This window comes from Triturus cristatus, chromosome 5_1 (genome assembly GCF_964204655.1).
Source record: "Triturus cristatus chromosome 5_1, aTriCri1.1, whole genome shotgun sequence".
Lineage (NCBI taxonomy): Eukaryota > Metazoa > Chordata > Amphibia > Caudata > Salamandridae > Triturus > Triturus cristatus.
In genome coordinates, this window is record NC_140587.1 from 349,132,410 (window position 1) to 349,153,333 (window position 20,924).

The following is a 20,924-nucleotide window of genomic DNA, read 5'->3' on the forward strand; positions in this document are numbered from 1 at the left end:
AAGCATCTATGCCAAATATTGAAATCATTAATCCGATCTATTTTTTGTACCGATTTATTAGAAGGTACACTTTTGGTTTAATAGTCCTTCTTGCACCTCCTGTAACACCAGATGCACTAGGGCTTAAAGTGACCCGAGCTCCAAGCAACAAGCTCCACCCAATAGAACATTCTGTTATTAGACAGCTGTTGGTGGCCCGGCCCACATCAGCTTGGTGGACCAATCATGGTCTTAGACAGCAGACTCTTTTGATTGGTCTTTTGGCAATGCCTCTTTTGCACCAGAGTTGGCACCGCACACTCAAAGAAACAAGCTAATTGATCCAAGACAGCTTGCATTACCTCGTCCGGCCACTGCATACACTGACAACATGCCCCTACTCAAGTGCAAAATATTTCATAGTTATGCTACCACCGAAACGAGGGAGCTTAGCTGCCCTTCACATGTAGTCATTGGAAAGCTACCCAGAGTACATCCTAGATAGCAATCAGCACGTTTTATGCTTTTTTCGGATGGGCGTGTATATGCAGTCTGCATGCAGTGATATGCTACTTTTTTCCCTAAACAGGCTTCGAGCTATCACATTGCGAAGATCCAGGAGTACCACAATTTGGATATAAAATCAGCGACCAAGGACATTTTGCTGGCAGTACCATCATCTATGGGTGCAACCCAGGCTACACACTGCATGGAAGCAGCCTACTGAAGTGCATGACAGGAGAGAGGCGGGCATGGGATTACCCTCTCCCATCGTGTATTGGTAATTTAAATTACATTTATTATTGTTATTAAGGAGTCTTTTTTATCAACTCCAGGTGAAGTTTTATCAATTCCGTTGTTCACAGATGTTTAATAAATGTAGAAGTTACCATCTCCAGTTGGTTAGCTATATATAAAATACCAATTGTACATGGTGTTTATTTTCAAACAAAATCAACACATTTGTAACCTTGTTTCTAAGGGCACAAAGCCACATTTTGGTGGTCAGTCTGATTTGTCTTTTTGACTCTAAATTGCTTTTTCTCAGAAGGAGGTGATTAACATGTCAAATTCACGGGAAATCAAGTTAAATAAACCCTGCTTAGATAATTCCAAACAGAAGCACTTTATTATACTTTTGTTTAAATCATTCCTTTATGTAGGACACACATCTAATCACCTTTTCCTATGTTGTTGCACTATGCATGAAATAAGAAAAAGTGTCTGCATACTAGTACCAACCTCTTTTAACTAACAACATTGTTCAAAAGTGAAAATAAAACCTGATTCTTTGTAAAACTGTATTTTGTTTTCACCTTACAAAATGTAGAAAATATTCAACCCTTGACCATTGCATGGTCTGGACTGTCACTGAGTCCACACTCCAGTGCAGTGGAGAGCCAATTTACAAAGAAACAAACACGAAATTGCTAAATAATGAAGGAAAGGTCTAGGCGGCTGATTAGAATGTCATTGTAGAAATAACCCATTTCAGTGAAATACTTGCCATAGAAGGCAGGTCACAGTATGTAGCTAGTTATGTCATAACTGGTTTTAGGCCATTGTAAATTGGAAAAAACTGTGAAAATCACATGTACCCCTGTGAGCTATAAAATTACTACCCATGGTTTTGTTTTGATTTATTTCTCTACAGTCTGTCTTGCCACCATTGCCAGCCTCTCAATTATTAATAGAAGAAATATTGATTTCAAATATTACAGACAAGATAAACAAGTTATGTTCATTTTTAGGTCGAGCCTAGGCAGCGCACATGTGCTCTAATTGAGACATGCTGTATTCACTCTGTGGGTTTACAGCCTGCCACCTGCTTTCGATTTATGTTTGTCAGTGTCATTCAAAATTCCTTGCTTCTAAGTGACTAATGCTTGCTGCGTGTCCCACTTTTTTCACAGTTGTTAACTCCCATGCAGTAATCCCTAGAGGACTTGCCCTCTTTCACTTGTGCCATTGTGGTTTGTGTCTTTGGAACTTAAAAAACAAAAATGTATTTACCACGGGCACTTCAGTGGGTGCTTGTGCAGCTGCGTGACTTTTATCAGCATGGTGCCCAGAGCTGCTTGGATTTTAGGATCTTTCAGTGACGAATTCGAGACTCGAACCCCGTTCCCTAGTTCCAAAGTACATTTTTCTGAACTCTTGCTTTCTCTCCGAAGCAAAAAAAAAGTGTTTTCAAGTGAAAACTTTAATGCTCACATGGTTGAGGTTTTGTCAAACCTGATGTAAACTCTCTGAAAATCTGTCCCTTTGGGTCTTCTCGACAGAAAGGAAGGGGGTAGGCAAAATATTGGAAAGAGGAGACAAGGCTTCCGGAGGATACAGAAACCTACGGTGGAGGAAACAGCAGGAACATTTAAGGCTGGTGAGCGAGTTAGGACATGTGGCTCACTATTAAGAGATGTTTGGGAGAGCCATGTACTCGCATGCACAAATCAACACGAAGAGGCACCTACATACACAGGCACACACTATAAACATAGAGACAACATAGTACTGCATAAAAAAAGCTAATCACAACGGAGCTGTTTGCTTCCTCTGTCTGAGTTCTCCCCGCACGTGACATTGTTTGTAACCAGAGTTTTTTTAAAAATATGTTGCAAACAGATGCTTTTATTGTGCTTCAACTAAATACTTAGACAGAAAGCACAATGCATTCTAAACGGGTACAAACCTTTTTAATTAACAGAAAACAAATCTTTTTTAAAATGCTTTGTGAAGAAAGTGTGCACCTAAAAAAACTAACGAATCGGTTTCTAAAGTGTGAATACATGCTTTCTGCACGGTTTTACGAACGCTTTGGTTCCTTGTGAATATTTAGAGTGTGCATGTTGAAACAAGCTTTGTGTGCCACTTTTATTTTGTATTTTTCTTAAGCACAATAACAAGTGCACACATGCCCCTTTAGCCAAACAAAAGGTAGTTTTTCAAAATGCATCAAAAACACTCTTATTTTTTGTTGCAGTTTTATGTAGTGTGAACTCAACCCAAAGGAAGCGCTTTACAAAAACAACATTTACATTACTGAAGGATGCATTTATTTTTTTAGGCATGTGGAGGTTAAGTGATTTGCCCAGTTTCATAGGACGCTGAGCCGACGCAGAGACTCGAACCCAGTTCCTCAGTTCCAAAGTTGACAGATATGTTTGTTATGCAAAGCAGCAATGCCCTCAAATAATTACATTTTTTGTAACTTTTGATTTTACTCCAATGCCCCAAAAAATTAATTTTCAAGTGAAAAGTTTATTGCTCACAGGTTTGGAGTTTTGTCAAACCTGACTCAGACTCTTTGTAAATCTGTCCCTGAGGGTCTACTCAACAAAAAGGAAGGGGGCAGCAAATCAGTAGGAAAAGGAGACAAGGCTTCGGGAGAATGTAGAAACAAATGGGGGAGGAAACCGTAGGAGTATTTAAGGCTGGTGAGATTGTCAGGATACGTGGCTGACTACTTGGGAGAGCCAAGTTTTCACATGCGCAAATCAACACAATGAAGCGTGCGCTCACACACTATAAACATGTAGACAACATAATCCTGCACAACTCAGACACAGGATGTGCACCAGAAGTGAGGTACAGAGGGACAGTGAAGCAACCAGACAGATGAATGGCAAACTGATGGATGCTTGTTCTCGCTTGTAGCAAGCTGCTGCCAGCCAAGCCTGCGTCCCTGGGGCTGTCCTCCTCCTCTCCATTCTGACACTCTCGCCTTCCCTCCCACTCTGTAGTTTTGGTGAAGTCTCTCTAGTTGGACCTTCCCTTCCACCCGGCGTGACTCTAAACCCTTCTCATATTGACATTCGGCCCTTTTAAGAGTCTGCTATGAAGTGTGGGTACCTCACCGACACAGTATAAATACATAATTATCTTTGGTCTTGCCAATATTTAAGATCACACCACTTCCAGGGCACAGTGGAAACCAACATGGCTTGCAGGGGCAAAGAAGACTCAATCGCACTTATGTGATTACTGATTGATGGTGGTATTTTCCTCCTCAACAAATCAAGAGATCTCCTCACTTAGTCGATAGCTGGCTACCAAGCAGGCAGTGTTGTGCCTGAGCACGTTGTATGTTCACTATTCAGGTTACAACTTAATACGTCTTTGGCGCAGACGGGGAGCTGTCTTGCAGTTTTTTTTTAATGCATGATTTTTGGGGAGATAATCTCTCTGGAAACAGCAGCTGAAAGTTTTCTGTTTTACACAGAGGATTACTTACATCCTTGTCAGGTCTAAGCTGTGGTTACTTCACGGATGCTTTACAGGATCAGGTAAACATTTTTCCTTAAATGCAAACTAGAGGCTACAGTAGTTGGGAGAAAATAGGGCAAGTTGGATATGAGAGGACACTGGCATTATACCAATCTCTAGTAAGTAAGTGTGTTCGTAACATCATTTTAAGGTTTCCAAACATTTATAATGATGGCTAGGTGCAATATACTGGGAGGTGAATAACAAATACCAATTTGTTTCACTGCATTCTCACTGCTATTTTGGAAATATTTCAAGATGTACAGTACCACTAAATATTGGGCTTGCTCGGGCATAGTAGCATGACAGGGCAGCAAGAAGCGTATACTTTTCTCCTCCCAGCACTTCCTGCAGTTAGCCTTCCCCATCTCTCTCGCTCTCTCCTTCTCTCTATCTCACGGTCTGTCTCTCTCTTTCTGTCTCTCTCTTTCTTGATTTCTCTCTTTTTATCTCCTCTTTCTTCACACGCTAGTGCTGTCACTCTCTCTCCCTGTTTTCTTTCAGTTCTCTCTATGTTGCTCTTCCTTGTCTCACTCTGTTCCCCGATCTTGCTTTTTCTCTTCGCTTCGCTTTCTTTTTTTTTATTTCTTAATCTCTCTTCACTTCTCCCCTTTTTTTATTTTTTTATTTTTTCCTCTTTCTCTTTTTTTCTGTTCCTCTTTCACTTTTTTCTCTTCCTCTTCTCTTCTTTTTGTCTTTCTGTCTCTTCTGTCTGTTCTTACTCCTGATCACATAAGTGTAGTGGGCAAGGACCACTGCTGTTTACATGAGTTTTAAGCTGACACTGATTGATATGTGAGTTAGTGAAGCATTCAAGCCAATTTAACCGATTGACACTTACTGTTGGTGATTTTGTTGCTGGTGTGCATTGTTGTGCCGTAGTTGACACTTTTGTGATTGATTGTTACACTCCGAATCAGAGTGCCTAAGAGGATTTTGGTTCCTCTGTTTTTTCTTCATTATCCGTACGAAAGTGCTTCCAGATATGTGAGTTCAAACTGATAGTTGTACAAAAATAACACATTAAATAAGTACTTCTCAAGGCAGTGCTATAATGTGTCTGTTAGTGTCAAAACTTCCACAGAAAAGTAGATGTAGCACTTTTTTCTTTAAATGTTTGGTAATAGTCAGGTGATGTTTTATGTGCAGCCTCCAGCTAACCTATGAAGACAATGCTATATTTAGGTAACATCTTGAGATTCAACAATATGGAAGGTGGGAATAGGTCCCTTTTGTGGAGAACAAAACTGCAAAGTAGGATATTATAAAAAGCATCAGAAGATGAAGTTTGTATAGTAAACAGTCAACTTGAAAGGTATAAAAGAAAAATATTGCACAGTGGCTACTTTTTTTTTTTTTGTTACAAAAGGCCAGTATTTTGATTGCATGTTCAACAAGGCCTCTGTCTTCACGTGCATTAACTTTGTGAACCTAAAAGCCATAGAGTAGTGCATATACCTGTCTCTTTATCAGAGGCTAAGGCATCCAAGCAGCAACACTTTAACAAAAAAAGCTGTCTAGCAGCAATTTAAATATCATTGCATCAGCAAAGATAAATATATAAAATAAAACACACTGACTCTAGTTTAACAAAAGGACTATGATGTGCCCCATCACCAGTAACAAATGGGAACACAAATGGGACCATGTAATTGTGCACACAATGTGGATGGACTTGATGAGCAGTCCATCCAAGCAATGGCAAGCTATGAAAAACACATTCAAGCAAATGTCTAGGGCAGTTTCCAAAAACCCACATTCTCACTATATTTTGTACTGTACCATTTTGAAGAATTGATGAAGTGGTCTTCCAGAGGGCTAAAGCTGCTGGCTCAAAAAAACAGCTAATTTTCATAGTGGGAACACGTACATACAACATTTTTGTTTCTGTAAAACCTTAGCAACATGCTAAAGAGTATTCTAGAGGATTGATTTTGTGTATATTGTCTTATCGGCGTAAGTCTTAGAAAAAAAGTGAATACAAATCGAAACCATCTGATCTCTTTTCTAGCTGAATGTGGAGGCCGCTTTAAAGGGGAATCTTCTGGAAGAATATTATCCCCTGGTTACCCATTTCCTTATGACAATAATCTTCGATGCACGTGGATGATTGAAGTGGATCTTGGAAATATTGTCAGGTAGGATATTGATACATGCTTGTACCTAAAATCTTTAGTTCATATTTATTGGACCAACGGAACAAATATAATGTAATCCATTCGCTATCAGAATACTGTATACTGTCAAAACATCATACTTGTAATGACGCTTGTGCAAAGTTTTATATTTCAGAAAATTTGGATCACTTTTTAAAACTTCTTGTCTTTATCATCAGAGCATAGCAGTTTTGCGACGGTTCATTGTTCCAGTCATTCTTCAATGGATATGGGACTCATCTCATCTATTAATGCAAGACTATGAATCATACATTGTCTTGATTCAGAATTTAAAGCGATATTTACATACGTTATGAATGGCACCAGGACTAGAACTATATACTCAAGCATGGGATAAAATGACCATGTCTCTTTGTAGATTTAAATTTGGCTCTGGGGTTGAAATTAGGAGATATAACTTGTAGTTCCGAGACTGTCAGAGAAATTCCACAACTCAAAACCGTCATTCGTATTATAAGACCCGTAGGGCCTCATTTACTATATTTTGACGCACAGAAAGCCTTCCTGCTGCGCTGCCTTGCATCAAAATAAAAGGTCAGGAATGCGGCGTATCTGGCACCCAAACAACAGCTGGGTGCCAATGCCGACACCCTTGCCTCATGTTGCAAGGGTGTCTGCGTTGTGGGGATGATTGTTTTTCAGCAGGAAGAGATACCTTCCTGCACTCAAATGATCATTGATGGCATTTTCCTCTTTCTTCTGCAGAACACATAGAAAGAGGAACAAACGAGGAGAAATAAAAGTGTTTCTCCCCGTTGCGCCAGGATCCTGATGCATTCCCAGGTTTACGATTCCTCGTAAATCTGGTAATGCTTCAGATTCCATGGGTATTGCGTGGGAACACCCACAGCAACACTCATGCAGTGTTCTGCATAAAAGTTGATATATTTACAAGGCCATGAAAAGCCATTGCATCACAGGACCGTCAAAAAAGTAACGCTGTGGTGGCAGAAAAGGGCCGCTAGTGCCTCGTAAATGAGGCCCTTTGTGCTTTTCACTGACACCTCTAACCTTTCCTTCCAGATATTCACCTACCTTATCATATTTCTTCCATTGTGTTTATGGTCACAGGGAAATAAAGTGATACCTTTTCAGCAAATAAAAAATAGAAGGATGCAGTTCTAAATGGTGTATGCTACATCAATATGGCTGACCATGATGGAGCCGTGGGCGCCTACCCCTCACGGTAGGTCTCGGTCAAAGGTTTTACCTTCAGACTTAGAAACTTTTCGGGAGCTTTTCTTCTGGGGGTCGCTCGAAGCTCTCAGCCAGTCCGGATTCGGTGAGGGTTTACTGGATTGACTTGCGACGAGCTCCCCATCAAACTTATGGAAGTCCGACCTCTGGAGCGTTCCAGAGGGACAACTCAAGGATCCAGGCTGACACACGGTTGAAGGCAGGCGGCTTGGCTTTCGCGGTTGCTCCCGGTCACCTTTTCTTCGCTTGGACTTAGAAACCTTTACAGAGCTTTTTCTCATGAGGTCCCTCGATGCTCTTCACCAGCCGGATTCGGTGAGGGTTTGGCAGCCTCGGATTTCGACTACTCCCGGTCAAGCTCTGAGAGTAGGGCCTATGGAGCTTTTAAGTGGGTCAAACCTGGGCAGCAGGCCGGCTCGCGGTTGAAGGCAGGCGGCTTAGTTGGCCAGGTTGAGTCTGCCCCCTTATAGAGCTTTTTTCCAAAGTTCTCCAAACTTCTGGAACTTCTTCCTGAAGTTCCCCAAAGTGTCTCAAACTCACTCCAAGGGTCTGGAAGCTCCAAGATGGTCCTTGAAATTTGAGGACTTCAGTTCCCACAATCCACTTGGACAAAACCCTTACAAATCCACTGGTAGTTCTCCAGGTTGAGGATCCTTGGGGGTGATGTTCCAGGTGAGCTCTGTTAACCTATATCGTGCATAGAGTCCACTCTTTAGTCCTTTTACAGCAAGGTAACCCACAGGCTGTAGTTTCAGATGGTGCAGACGGTGCAGTCTTCAGAGTGCAGGCTTTCCCAGCACATCAAACTTATCAGCATGGCCCATCTTGCTTTCTTAGGTTTCAAGCAGCAGATTTGAGGAGCTCTGTTCTTCTCTAATACTTATTCCAATTTCTCTGGGTCAAGCCGGAGGTCACTCCTGTCCAATAGGTTGCAGGGTACCCCCTACAGGTCAGACCACTTCCTGCAGAGTGTGGCACTATTTTGTCCCAGAGTGCACCAATTCCTCCAAATTCATAATGGCTGATTTTCTAGCATGGAGAGAAGAGCTGGCTAAACAATCCTCTAGGATGAATAATCTACATAGTCTCTCCTCTTTGAATCTGCTCATTCCTTCCTTAATCCTAGCATCTGGCTGGTGGTCGAAAGAGTGGAGTTGTAAATGACACTGGTGTCTTTCCCTTCCCTTGAAGTCCATTGTTTATGACTCCTCCCCCTGCTCTACCATTCCTGTGCATCTGGACACTGTCCTCCCAGCAGAGCTGGTCAACCCCAGGGGCTCTTTATCACCTCTTCAAAGCAGATCCACTTAACTCTGACCAATCAGGACAGACCACTGGAATGCTGAATCTGGGCTTACAAACAAGAAAGTCTTAGACCTTCTGGTATGTACATTTTAGAAGAAATTCAACAATATCATATTGTTGAGTTTATTAATACCATTCTGGTGTTTGAATGGTACTTTTAGTCTTCTCCTATATGTTAAACCAGGACTACACCAAGGATTTCGGTCACCCTACACTTTCATTGGGTCGAAACGTCGACAGCTCTATCCTTTATGCCAAGGTGGACAACAGTGTTTTTTTCACTGTGCCAAACTTAACATAATGGCTTTGTAAAAATATTTGAAGCCCTGTATCAGGCTGGACAGGCTTTGTATGTAATTTTTGATGTATATATTGTCACTGCCCCCCTCTTTTTCCACAAAACCCTCACTTTTGCACTTTGCTGCACCAACCCCTCTTTTTTCTTTTCTTGGGGCACCTCTGCATAATTTATTCAGATATATGCTGTGTTTTGAACATGCCAACATGTGTTCAATATGATTAAACAGTGTTGAACATGAAGTGTTTGTGATTAATTTAACAGACGCTATTATAAATCATTGTTTGTTTTCAATTGAGTTCCACTGGGACCATTTTCTCCTGTTCCGATAATTCTAGTTGGCCATGAAAAGTTTCAGGGTGATCCATCAAGTAGGGACCAAGAAAAAAAGGGCTGGGGTAAAAAAAGTGTGCTTCCCATGTTAATTCCCATAGAGGTTTCAATCGTGACTACAGCCCTAACTGCTGGATGGAATTTCACCAAATTTGGCAGAAAGGTTGCTCCTGATCCGGAAAGGACGTTTTTGTCATTTGGAGTATATCCTGTCTCCATAGGCCTCTTAGGGGTTCCGACAGGGACACTGCGTGAGGTAAAAAAAAAAGCGTAATAATTAAAAAAAAAAGATTGATAGGCTCCTGTGCTTCTCTACTATTCAGCCTCCAAGGGGACCAGGTCCTAGAGGAATGTGGAATTCACAAAAGGAGGAGAGGATCACGGGGCCCCCCGCTGAGGCTCTTTTAAGCCCTGGGGACCACCACATCCCCAGGACTTCTTTAATATAATGGAGGGGGCTCGCTGACCCCTTCTCCTGAGTAGGGTTCAAGCATTGGGGATCACCACCTCCACAGGGCTAAATTAAAAACTATGGAGGGGGACCATGCGGACCTGACCAAGGCCCCAGGGACCATTTCCTCCCCAGGGCCTAAAATGTAATTAAAACTGAAAGAGGGGCTGTGCGTACCCCCTCCTGGACCACATATGGCCATATACAGCACTACTCACACTTATCGAGCCACTCAGAAACTTAGTCACACATGGATGCACACAGTCACACTGCCACTCACATAATATATGTTAGACATAGTTTCACTCATTATTAGTACACAAAGTATAGTAATTAACTTTTGTAGTATCTTAGTATATATTTTAAACACTCAGAAACTTTTAGAAAACACTCACATTCACTGTATGATGTCATCAGTGATGTCATTTGAGATTTCATCAATGATGTCATCGATCATGTCATGAGTGAGGGCTTTGTCCTTTTTATGATAAAAACCTTTTATCGAGGTGGGAAATACCTGAAATCCAATCTGACACCATGGAACTGCCATTCAGATTCATTTTTATGGTCAGTTCCCTTGGAGCGCTGCAGCAAAAAGTTTTGAAAAAGTTCCAAACCTTCGGATAGTCCCCAAACAACTACAGAAATACACTTCCAAGGCCACCAGAACATCAGGAGTAGTACTTGGAGATTATCAATGTACCATGCATGGAGCAAAAGTAAAATCCAGCCCAGGTCCAGTTGCCACTAGTCACAGGGGATTCCAACCTCCTCAGGTCCTTTGCACAGATTACAAATACCAAGTGCAGCAAGTTTAGTCTGACAGATATCCTTTAGCAAGTCCAGCAGTGTTCTGCAGAAGACTGGGTGAGAGTCTTACTGTGTAGGATTCAGCAGCCTGTGGGGGGTACCATAAGACTCTCATACCCCCTCTTGGGGCCTATGGAGTAATTGTTCCTAGGCCCTGGCCTACCTACGTTTCTAATCGTTCCAGTTTGATTTACTGCAAACAGTCACAAAATGCAATGTGCCAGGGCAAATCCAAGATGGCAAATGAGCTTCAGTCACACTAAACTTGGGTTCTGGATGATGGGGCTGTGAGTGGGGAATGTACAACTGTAATCCTAATGTCCTCCAATACCTAACATTAAAATCCAGCTTGAAGCAGACACTTCACTTAACACAAACTGGGAGACTGAAATCTGATAGGTCAAAAGCAGGGACCATCAGCAATCAGACAGGGGATGCACCAGAATCATCCCAGCATCCCGATTGCTCCCTTTGAAGGGCAAAAAACATTTGAAGTTGCTTCTAGCAGACAAGTGATTCAGGATTTGACACTTTGGTGTCAGCACAATGCCCAGAGCACCCACCCTTTCACTAAGCTCAGAGGAGTCATATTTACCCATTCAGGCCAGCCTATTGTTTGCTTATGGGAGGAATTTCACACCTCTTCCCAAGGTTGAGCACAGGCTGGGAGATGCTGGAGTGTTAATTCAAATTAGCCTTTGGGAATGTTGGCAGGGAAAAGGAAATTTTCTAAAGGTTATTTTCCATAATAGTCAATAAAAAAAATTCTGACCTCAACATTGAATTGGGTTTTTAATAACTATTAAAATTGATGTTAAATTAGTTTTTCTAGCTGGTGCCTTTCCCGAAATACAGTATCACCTCCTCGTCAGCCCTCCCCGTCACAGTCCAAACCACATGAGCATAGCTACTCCCACCAGAACTTCCAAGCAAACTCTAAGCCCATCCCTTCCCTCCAGGCCACTCCCACATCCTGTGGCATATAACCCATGACCCCCCTATCCACATCCTGTTGTTTTTTTCTGCTGGATGCAAGATGTTCTGGGCGAGACTCGTCATGGGGGTGCCTACAACACCTCCGACCGGTAAGTGTGCGGTGGTCTGCGTTGGCAGCCGTTGGTTTCCCTACGTACCTGCCTGAGTGCGTTTAAAGTCCCTGATTTAGTGGGACTGGGGTTTGGGGGCCCGGACTGCCTGGTGTGTGGTAGTGGCAGCCCCTGCTGAGCCTTCCCCTCTTTTGGGTTCATTCCCTGCTCTAGCGGGAACACCTGGGGAGGGAGGGAAGGTGTGTTGGACGCGGCTTTGCCTTTCTCGGCGTGCCAGGAGCGTGGCGAATCAGCTCCTCCTTGGTGGTCTTTTGCACAGGGGCTCAGTTCTCGTTTTCGAGTTCGAGTGCCTCTCTGTTAACGGCGGTAACTCCTGTGAGTGTGTTTTAATGGCTGATTCCACCTCGTGTCACCCCCGGGTTGCCGATGGCAGGTTGGGTAATTTGGTGTAGGTAGAGTGCAGACAACTGGTGTCCCCGCTAGTTTTTGTGGCTACCTGTTCTTGAGGCCGCCGGGAGTTTCCGCTTCTCCCCGCTTCTCTCTCTTTGTTTATCCAGGGGGAGGAGGTACTTGTGTATGAGTCACTGTGGTTTAGGGGATTAGGGTCACAGTTTTTTCCTGCATGGATATGTGTTACGAACTGGTGTATCACTGGTTGTGGGTTCTCAGTCACTAATTAAGGCAGTGTTGGTAGTCGTGGCTGGGAGCCTTACCTGGGTGTTCCCTTGTTCCTGGGGCCCGATTCAGTTGTTCATTTTATGAGCATGGAGAGGTATCTGATTGGCCAGTTTGGGGCCCGGCCTAAGGTCCTGTTGCGGATTGGCTGTGGGTCCAGGTGCCGTTCCCTGATTGGCCCTTGGGGGTCTTGATTTGACTGGTTAGGGTTCTTTATTGGAGGCTGGTTTCTCTGCTTTCCTGATCCATCATGGAGGGTAGAAGCTCAGACGTGAGTGAGCCCAGAAGTGAGGAGGAGGTGGTGGTCGCTGGGTCTTCCACTGCTCCTTCCCTGGCTGATGTGCAGAAGATGATTGAGGCAGCAGTGGCTGCGGCCTTTATGGTAGGAGTGGGCGGAATTTGTGAAAGTGACTTTCGCAAATTATCGCGAAAATGTTAAAAATCTCCGCAAACACGCGGAAATATCGCGAAGATGCAGAAGTTTTTTTCCCGCCCGTTCGCAGTATTTTCTGCGTGGTCGCGGCTCGCCAACTTACCCATGCGGTTGCTCGCGGGTGCGGCCATCTTGTTTTCACTCTTCTCGCGGTGCATGATCGCGAGAAGAAAGACGTGATCGCGCGACCAATGACATTACTGCGGGCGCGAACTGTCGCGAGAGAGCGCAAATGGCTACCAACAATCCAACTTCTCGTGGAGAACGCGACCAGATCGGGAAAACTTGTCGGCGAACGCGGGGATTCAGGTAAGGCGATCGCGCGTGCGCTAGAATGTATTATTTTACAGCACGAGCAAGAAACAAATTATCACTAAGCTGCGGAATGCAAAAATTTTGACATTTTCGTGCTCCTAACGCGAAAATGTCAAATTATCGCAATTTCTGCAAGCGGAACGGAAATTTAGCCCAGGCCTACTTTATGGCTCGTGAGCCCAAGGGACCTAAGAGGCAGAAGTTGGATGCCTCAGCAGATGTGGATCCGGACGTGGAATCAGATGAGGAGGTGAAGGGTCGTTTTGTCCAGGGGGCAGACCTTCACAGTGTTCTACAACATGTTCGGGACAATTTAGGGTTCCCTAGTCCCCTGGAGGATGGAGAGTCAGAAGACTTTTTCGCCAATTACCAGAAGAAGGAGTCTGAAAGCTTCCCTGTTCATACATCTGTGAGAAATGTGGAAGGATGTTGACAAACATGCCTTTCCCCGGTTTCTGGCAAAGACGAATCCTTTATAGGGGTTCGCTGAGGAATTCCTGGCTGTGGTAAAAATGGATTCCCTGCTGGCTGGTATGACATCTCAGAGCCTGGTGGTGTCCGAGGATGTGGTTCCTTCGGATCCTGGGGATAAGCAGGTTGAGGGGGCAATGAAGCGGTCCTTTGCTGCCTCTAAACTTGCAGTTCGGTCTGCGGCTTACACCAGCTATCTGGTTCAGTCGGTTCTAAAAGACTGTCAGGGTATTTCTGAGCAGCTCTTGCAGGATGATGATCTCTAAAAATCTTTGTCCATGTTGGCGCAACTGTTGCTTTTCCTGGCGGATTTGTCCTTCAATTCCCTTAGTCTGGCGGCGGCAGTGGCTGGGGCCTCGTTGGCTGCTCAGAGGCAGTTGTGGCTTAAGCCTTCGAAGGCGGAGGCTTCTCAGAAGGCTGCCGTGATGAAGCTTCCCTTCATGGGCTCTAAACTGTTTAGAGAGCCGTTGGAGGCATTGATTAAGAAAATGACTGAAGACAAGAAATTGTTGGCTCCGGTCCGCTCTTCTCAGAAGGGGAAGTTTGCGGGTTTTAAGCGGGCTTTCAATCTAAAATGGCAGCCCAGCCCTTTCATGGTAGGGGACGTGGCTGGGGTGTTCCTTCCTTCCACAAGTCCCGGGGTCAACAGGGTGCTTCTTCTTCTTCCGGTCCCTCCAAGTTGTGACTATGTGGGGAGTTCCTTGGGGGTGCCGGTTGGGGGTCGCCTCACGTCTTTTTTTCCCAGTTTGGGAAGAATTTGTTCGAGATCAGTGGGTCCTGCAGGTGGTCTGGCTGGGCTACAGGATCGAATTTGGTGTTCCTCCAGTGGATGTGTTCAGAGCTAACCCTGTTCCCAGATGTCAGATAAAGTGTCGGGCTCTGCTGGACGGTGTTCAGGACTTGGTTTCCAAAGGGGCTGTGGTGGGGTTGCTGGTGAGTCAGCAGGGTGGGGGGGGGTTTACTCGATCCTGTTTCTGATCCAGAAGCCAAATGGGGACTATCGTCTGGTCCTGGATCTGAAGGCTGTAAACTTGTGTATCCCTCATTGGTTCTTCAAAATGGTGTCTCTGCAGTTGATTCTTCCCTTCCTATCGGTGGGGGATTTCCAGGTTTCGCTGGATCTCTGGGATGCCTACTTTCATGTGCCGGTTCACGCGGCTTCGCAGAGGTTCCTGTGTTTCTGTGTGGGAGTGGATCATTACCAGTTCAAGGTATTACCATTTGGACAGTCCTAAAGTGTTGGTGCCCTTGGTGGAGTTGTTGCATGCTCAGGGAATCCAGGTGTTCCCTTACTTGGATGAATGGTTTATTTCTTCCTCTTCTTCTCTTCAGGCTCGGGCCCATACCCAGGAAGTCTGCAGGCTCCTTCACCAGTTATGGTGGATTTTGAACTTGGAGAAATCCCATCTTTGCCCCACTCAGGAACTGCTGTTCATTTGGGGGATTTTCAACACCAAGTTGGGAAAGGTATTCCTGTCGGAACCTAGCAGACTGACTCTGATGTGCAAACTAAGGAGGGTGTTGGGAGCTCAGTCTTCCACGGCTCACCAGTGGTTGTGTGTTCAGGGGCTGATGTCTGCTACTGTGATGATTGTTCCTTGCGTCCTTTTGCACTTGTACCCGCTGCTGAATCATGTTCTGGGGCATTGGGATCCGGCGTCTCTGGATTACGAGCTGTTGATTCCTGGGGGTGTGGCCATAGCCCAGGAGTTGTTCTGGTGGCTGGTGTATCAGAATGTCTTGCAGGGCTCACCCTTTGTGTCCCAGGATAGGTTGGTCCTGACAATCGATGTCATTTAACTGGGATGGGGCGGTGTTGGCTCAGGAGTCTGTGCAGGGGCTTTGGTCTGTGCTGGAGGCAGGAATGGAGGGAGTTGAAGGTGGTTCAGTTGGCCTTGACTCATTTTCTGCCTTGGGTCCTCCAGAGGGATGTGATGGTGTGGTCAGACAACACGGTGGTGGTGTGTTATGTCAACTGCCAGGGGAGTGCTAAGGTGGCTTCCCTCAACTTGTTGGCTCAGCAGATCTGCCAGTGGGCAAACTTGTTGTCTCTGAGGGCTTTTCATCTGCCGGGGGTTTTGAACTCAGAGGCGGATGGCCTGAGAAGGGTGTTTCCCTTCCTGTCTTACATGTGCCTTTCGCGGGAGATGTTTGGTTGCCTGATGGCCCGGATCCGGGTCCCGGAGGTGGACCTGTTTGCAGCTCCGGGGAATGCCTTGAGGGAGAGGTTTTGTTTTCTGGTTCAGTCAGACGCAGTTTGGAGGGTGGATGCCCTGTCCTTCCGATGGGTGGGGGCCTGATGTATGCTTTTCCCCCAATTGCTTTAATTCCACGGGTCCTGCTGAAAGTCAAGCTGGATCGGGCCTCGGGGGTCCTGGTGGCTCCGGATTGGTCCAGGAGGCCTTGGTTCCCTCTGTTGTTGAGGTTGGTGGTGGGGCCTTGCTGGAGGTTGCCGGTGGTCCCTTGTCCCCTGTCATTTCCCCCTCTTCTCTGAGGTGTCTGTTCTGCCTGCGACTGCTGGGTTGGCTGTTCAGAAGCTGAACCTTGTGGCTTTAGGGTGTTCTCCGGTGGCTGAGTTTATTCACGTTCCAGGCGCCCTTCAACTCTCAAGTCCTATGCCAGACATTGGGTGTCATTTCTCGATTGGTGTACAGCACGGGGTTGGTCGGCATTGGAGGTAGATCAAGTGCGTGTCTATGATTTCTTGAAGGATGGGTTCAACTTGAGTCTGGCTGTGTCCTCCCTGAGGGCTCAGTGGGCGGCTGCATGGCCCTTTAGGGGTTCGTACTTTGAGCTGGTGGTGCCCTTGGTGTCCCGGTTGTTGAGGAGTTGTTTCCTCCAGAAACCTGTCATTAAGTCCTTTGCTCCTAGTTGGGATCTTCCTTTGGTTTGAGGGACTTGCAGTGGACTCCTTTTGAACCTCTGCATGAGGTGCCTTTGCGGTTTTTGACGATCAAGGTGCTTTTCCTTGTCACTATCACCTCAGCTTGGAGGATTGGTGAGTTGGGCTCCTTCCTTTGTTCTGAGCCCTTTTTGCATTTTTATCCTGATCGGGTTGTTCTACGGCCTGATCCTTTCTCTGTTCCCAAGGTCCCTTCCTCGTTTCACTGCTCGGAGGATCTGGTTTTGCCTGTTTTCTGTCCAGATCCTCTTTCTGAGGTCGAGGTGCAGCTGCACTATTTGGATGTTCGGCGGGCTCTGGAGGTGTACTTGCTGTGTACTAAACCTTTTCGTACGGTTGATTCCCTTTTTGTGACCTTTGGGCTGGCTGATCAAGGTCTGAAGCCTTCTGGGGCTCCTCTCAGTTGATGGCTGCAGTGGGCTGTGGGGTCTGTGTATGAGGCTTGTGGTGTGTTGGCACCTGGGTCGGTTCAGGGGAGATCGACTCGGGTGTGGCTGCTTCCTCGGCTTGTTTTCAAGGGGCTTCATGGCTGAGATCTGCAGAGCTGCTACTTGGAGTTCTCCTCACACCTTTATGTCCCATTATCGTTTGGTGGTGGGTGGGACTAGGTCTGCTGGGTTTGGGAACGCGGGGTTGCTTTCTGCTTGGTGGTGTGACTTTCTGCTTGGCTAATTAAGTCTGTTTTTGCTACTGAGTGATTCTTGATTTGGTATCTGCTCATGTGGTTTGGACTGTGACAGGGAGGGCTGACGAGGAGGTAATGTCCGGTTACTTACCGGTAATATTCATCCCTCCCTCCCTGTTCGGCTTCTTGTGCTTGGTGGTACAGGATGTGGATTGGTGGGTCATGGGTTATATGCCACAGGATGTGGGAGTGGCCTGGAGGGAAGGGATGGGCTTAGAGTTTGTTTGGGAGTTCTGGTGGGAGGAGCTATGCGTATGTGGTTTGGACTGTGACGGGGAGAGCTACGACTCGGAGTAATGAATATTACCGGTAAGTAACCGGACATTAGTATTTTAACCTGTTCTCTGATTTTCTACACAGGGCAACTAGGCATGCCACACTGAAAATTGTTTTTAAGGCCTTGTCACTGTAGTGTCATTATAAAAAAGGATTATTTGAACAGGTCACATTGCGGGTTAAACTGCAGCAGTGAGACTAAAATGGTAGACCTAAAGCCATGCAGCCATGCTGTCCTTGTCACATTAGCGGATTGCACAATAAGTATTGCAGTTCAGACACTGAATTTTCCATTCTATGGTTACAGTTACTACACCACTTGCTATGGCCTTATACGAAAGCTGAAGACACCAATTGGGGATTGTACAATTCCTATATGTTTTATGTGTTGCTGGACATACACTTTGCACTGAACAGCAGTTCCCCAGTGTGGAGATTCTAAAAACCAGCAATACAATTCAGTGGAAATTGGGGGTGACCATCCAAAAAGGGGCATTTCCTCACAGTGTGCCTATGAGTTGGTGTGTGCATCTAGATCTGTGTTGCTATTTCTGTGTATTGGTGTTTTTATACATGCGCATTAGTGTTTGTTTCTGCTAATCTCATGGGGGTAATCTACCTGTAATTGCTCCCATATGAGGCTGCATCACGTTTACAATATATTACACCTGATCTATATAGTTGCAGTCAAATAACTAACTGCTAGGATATCTGTGATAATATCAGTTTTGTATTATTGTGCTTCACCCCAAGCATTATGATGATGCTTCAAAGCATGATAACAGTCCCCTGTGGTTCAAATACCTTTTTTCCTACTGTCTCGAGAATAATTAATTTACCCATGTCAGGCCATTTTATCAATGTCCATGGATGCTCTCGTGTTCTCATTTCCTTATACCTCTCAAAAGGAACGACCTATAGGAGCAAGTTATCCCATTTCTCTGCCTTGGGGTGCTATGGAAGAAATCTGATGGGATAACTTCATCTCTCCCTTGGTATACATAGCACCAGTCTTGGCCAGTATCGGGGAAGCAATATTGTTGAAGTAAATGTGTGGAAACATAAAGGTGTCAAACAGTGTTGTGGCAGAGTAAATGTGCCAAGGTAAAGGGCATACTGTAGGAAAATCTGAATACTTGAGTAATGATGGTGAACATTCTAACATTGCTTTGATTTTGTGATATGCCAGTGGTTTATGACAATGAAAGCAAGGACGGTTCTACTATACATTACTTACCTATTTGAAGCAAATTTTCACTACCAGGAACATTTATGTTATTTTAGATTTTTATCAAATCATGAATTTGAAAATACAGCTCCTATCCTAACAATGACATTCTTTCTTACAGCCTGCAGTTTCTTGCTTTTGATACTGAGGCATCACATGATATCCTTCGAGTCTGGGATGGACCTCTTGAGAACGAGATGTTGCTTAAAGAAATAAGTGGATCATTAATACCAGAAGGAATTCACAGCACTCTGAACATAGTTACTATTCAATTTGACACCGATTTCTACATCAGCAAATCTGGGTTTGCCATTCAATTTTCAAGTAAGTTTGAGCATTTTTATTTTAAATCTTATGTGAGACAGCCATCTACTATAGCTCTTGTATTTACTACACAGAAAGGTACAATTTGCTACTATACACAACTTTTTTACTTTTTGCAAGGAAATACTCACACAAAGGTTGGGATGGTATATTCACACATTGTATTATAGGCTTGCACCCCTGCCCGCTGCTGGTATGCTGATATTCTTTTAGCCTTGTACACATGACAATCAAGTATGAGTGCTGAGGGCTTTTTATCATGGTTCTGAGTTAAGGTGCTTAGCATTGGAGTGGTGCACCGTATGTAATATCTAGTCAACATTGCAATGCTGTCAATTTTAGGTGTAATTAACATTAAGCAGCATTCCAGTTTTCTGATCGATAGTACTGGCCAGAGCATTCTTATCTCCAGGAATTAGTGTTGTGCCTCTAGACCCTGTGTGTGTAAAGTTATGCTTGAATGTAATGGCCATACCGTGCACTGACATCACCATGTCCTTGTAGGGTCCTCGTTGTATTATTGGTTACTAGCAGCAGAACCTAATGTTGTTTAAGAATGTGACTCTCCAAAGAACAGTGAGATTTTTTGGGATACCCCTGGAATAGCATATTAGAAGATGAAGGTCTATCTACAGCCTCGCTTTTGATCACTTGGTTTTCGACCGTTTACTGTGGGGGAGCCACATAACCTTTGACTTACCCATTTTCAACTCATGGTAAATGGACTGCGCATGTTTCAGCCAGTGTCTTCCTTTTAATATAAGGCGTTTGTGAAAGAGCAAGGGACAGAGGTGCTTGACTGGTAATTGGGGTGTGGGAGATTCCTGTCGCATTCAGTCCTGCAATTGAGAATAGCTAGCCTAGAGCTGAGGAAACTCTGCAGGGTTAGATATTGACCTGGAGTAGGCCTCATAATGTCAGTGTGCACTCATAGGGAAAGTTAGTGAGATTTATTGTCTTGTCTGCAGTGACACTCAATTATACACCAATGGGAGGGCTGCTGTGGAGTGCAGCATTGCTTCCCTTTGGCCTACAGAGACCAGTGACACCTCGAATAGGGGCGTAACCTGTGTGTGAAATTCATCTGGAAGTTCCAAGAAGATATCTGTACAGCTTATGGATTGTTGGACCTGTCATCCTGTGGGTGGTCTTCCCCCAAACCTTTTGCCTGTTTATATTTTTGTTGTCCTTAACACTCTGAGCACTGTACTACTGCTGACCAGTGCTAAAGTGCATGTGCTTCTCCCCTAAACATGGTAACATTGGTATGTACATGATTGACATATTTAGCTTACTTGTAAGTCCTTTGTAAAGTGGTATACCATGTACTCTGGCCTGTAAACTAAATGCTACTGGTGGGCTTTCAGCACTGATCATGCCACCCACACAAGTAGCCTTACAAACATGTCTCTGGCCTGCCATTGCAGGGCCTGTGTGTGCAGTTTACTGCTGTTTCAATGTGGCATTTAAAACTCCTTGTAAAGCCACAAACTCCCATTTTATTACACACAAGTCACCCCTACATTCTACATGTCCTAGTAGTGAAATACTCCTACATTCATGTTTTCACTACTGTGAGGCCTACCCCTCCAATACGATTACATTGGAAATTCCTTATTTCATTTATTTAGCTGTCATTCCTGATCAGAAGGAGTAGCTGCATACTGTTTTATATCTTTGGAATAGTGATGATAATCACTCTTTACTGGTAAAGTTGGTATTAACATTACTATTTGAGAAATGCCACTTTTAGAAA

The 20,924-nt window shown here is 44.6% G+C and overlaps 1 protein-coding gene across 1 annotated transcript in view; it reads left to right on the top strand.

Annotated features, from left to right (window-relative positions):
* Positions 1–20,924, top strand: part of CSMD3 (CUB and Sushi multiple domains 3) — a 2,836,509-nt gene that overhangs the window by 1,873,437 nt on the left and 942,148 nt on the right. Inside the window, exons 24-26 of the mRNA XM_085605076.1 lie at positions 569–760; positions 6,254–6,380; positions 18,966–19,168. Of these exons, the coding sequence (XP_085461202.1) occupies positions 569–760; positions 6,254–6,380; positions 18,966–19,168 (522 nt within the window). The remainder of the gene's footprint in view (positions 1–568; positions 761–6,253; positions 6,381–18,965; positions 19,169–20,924) is intronic.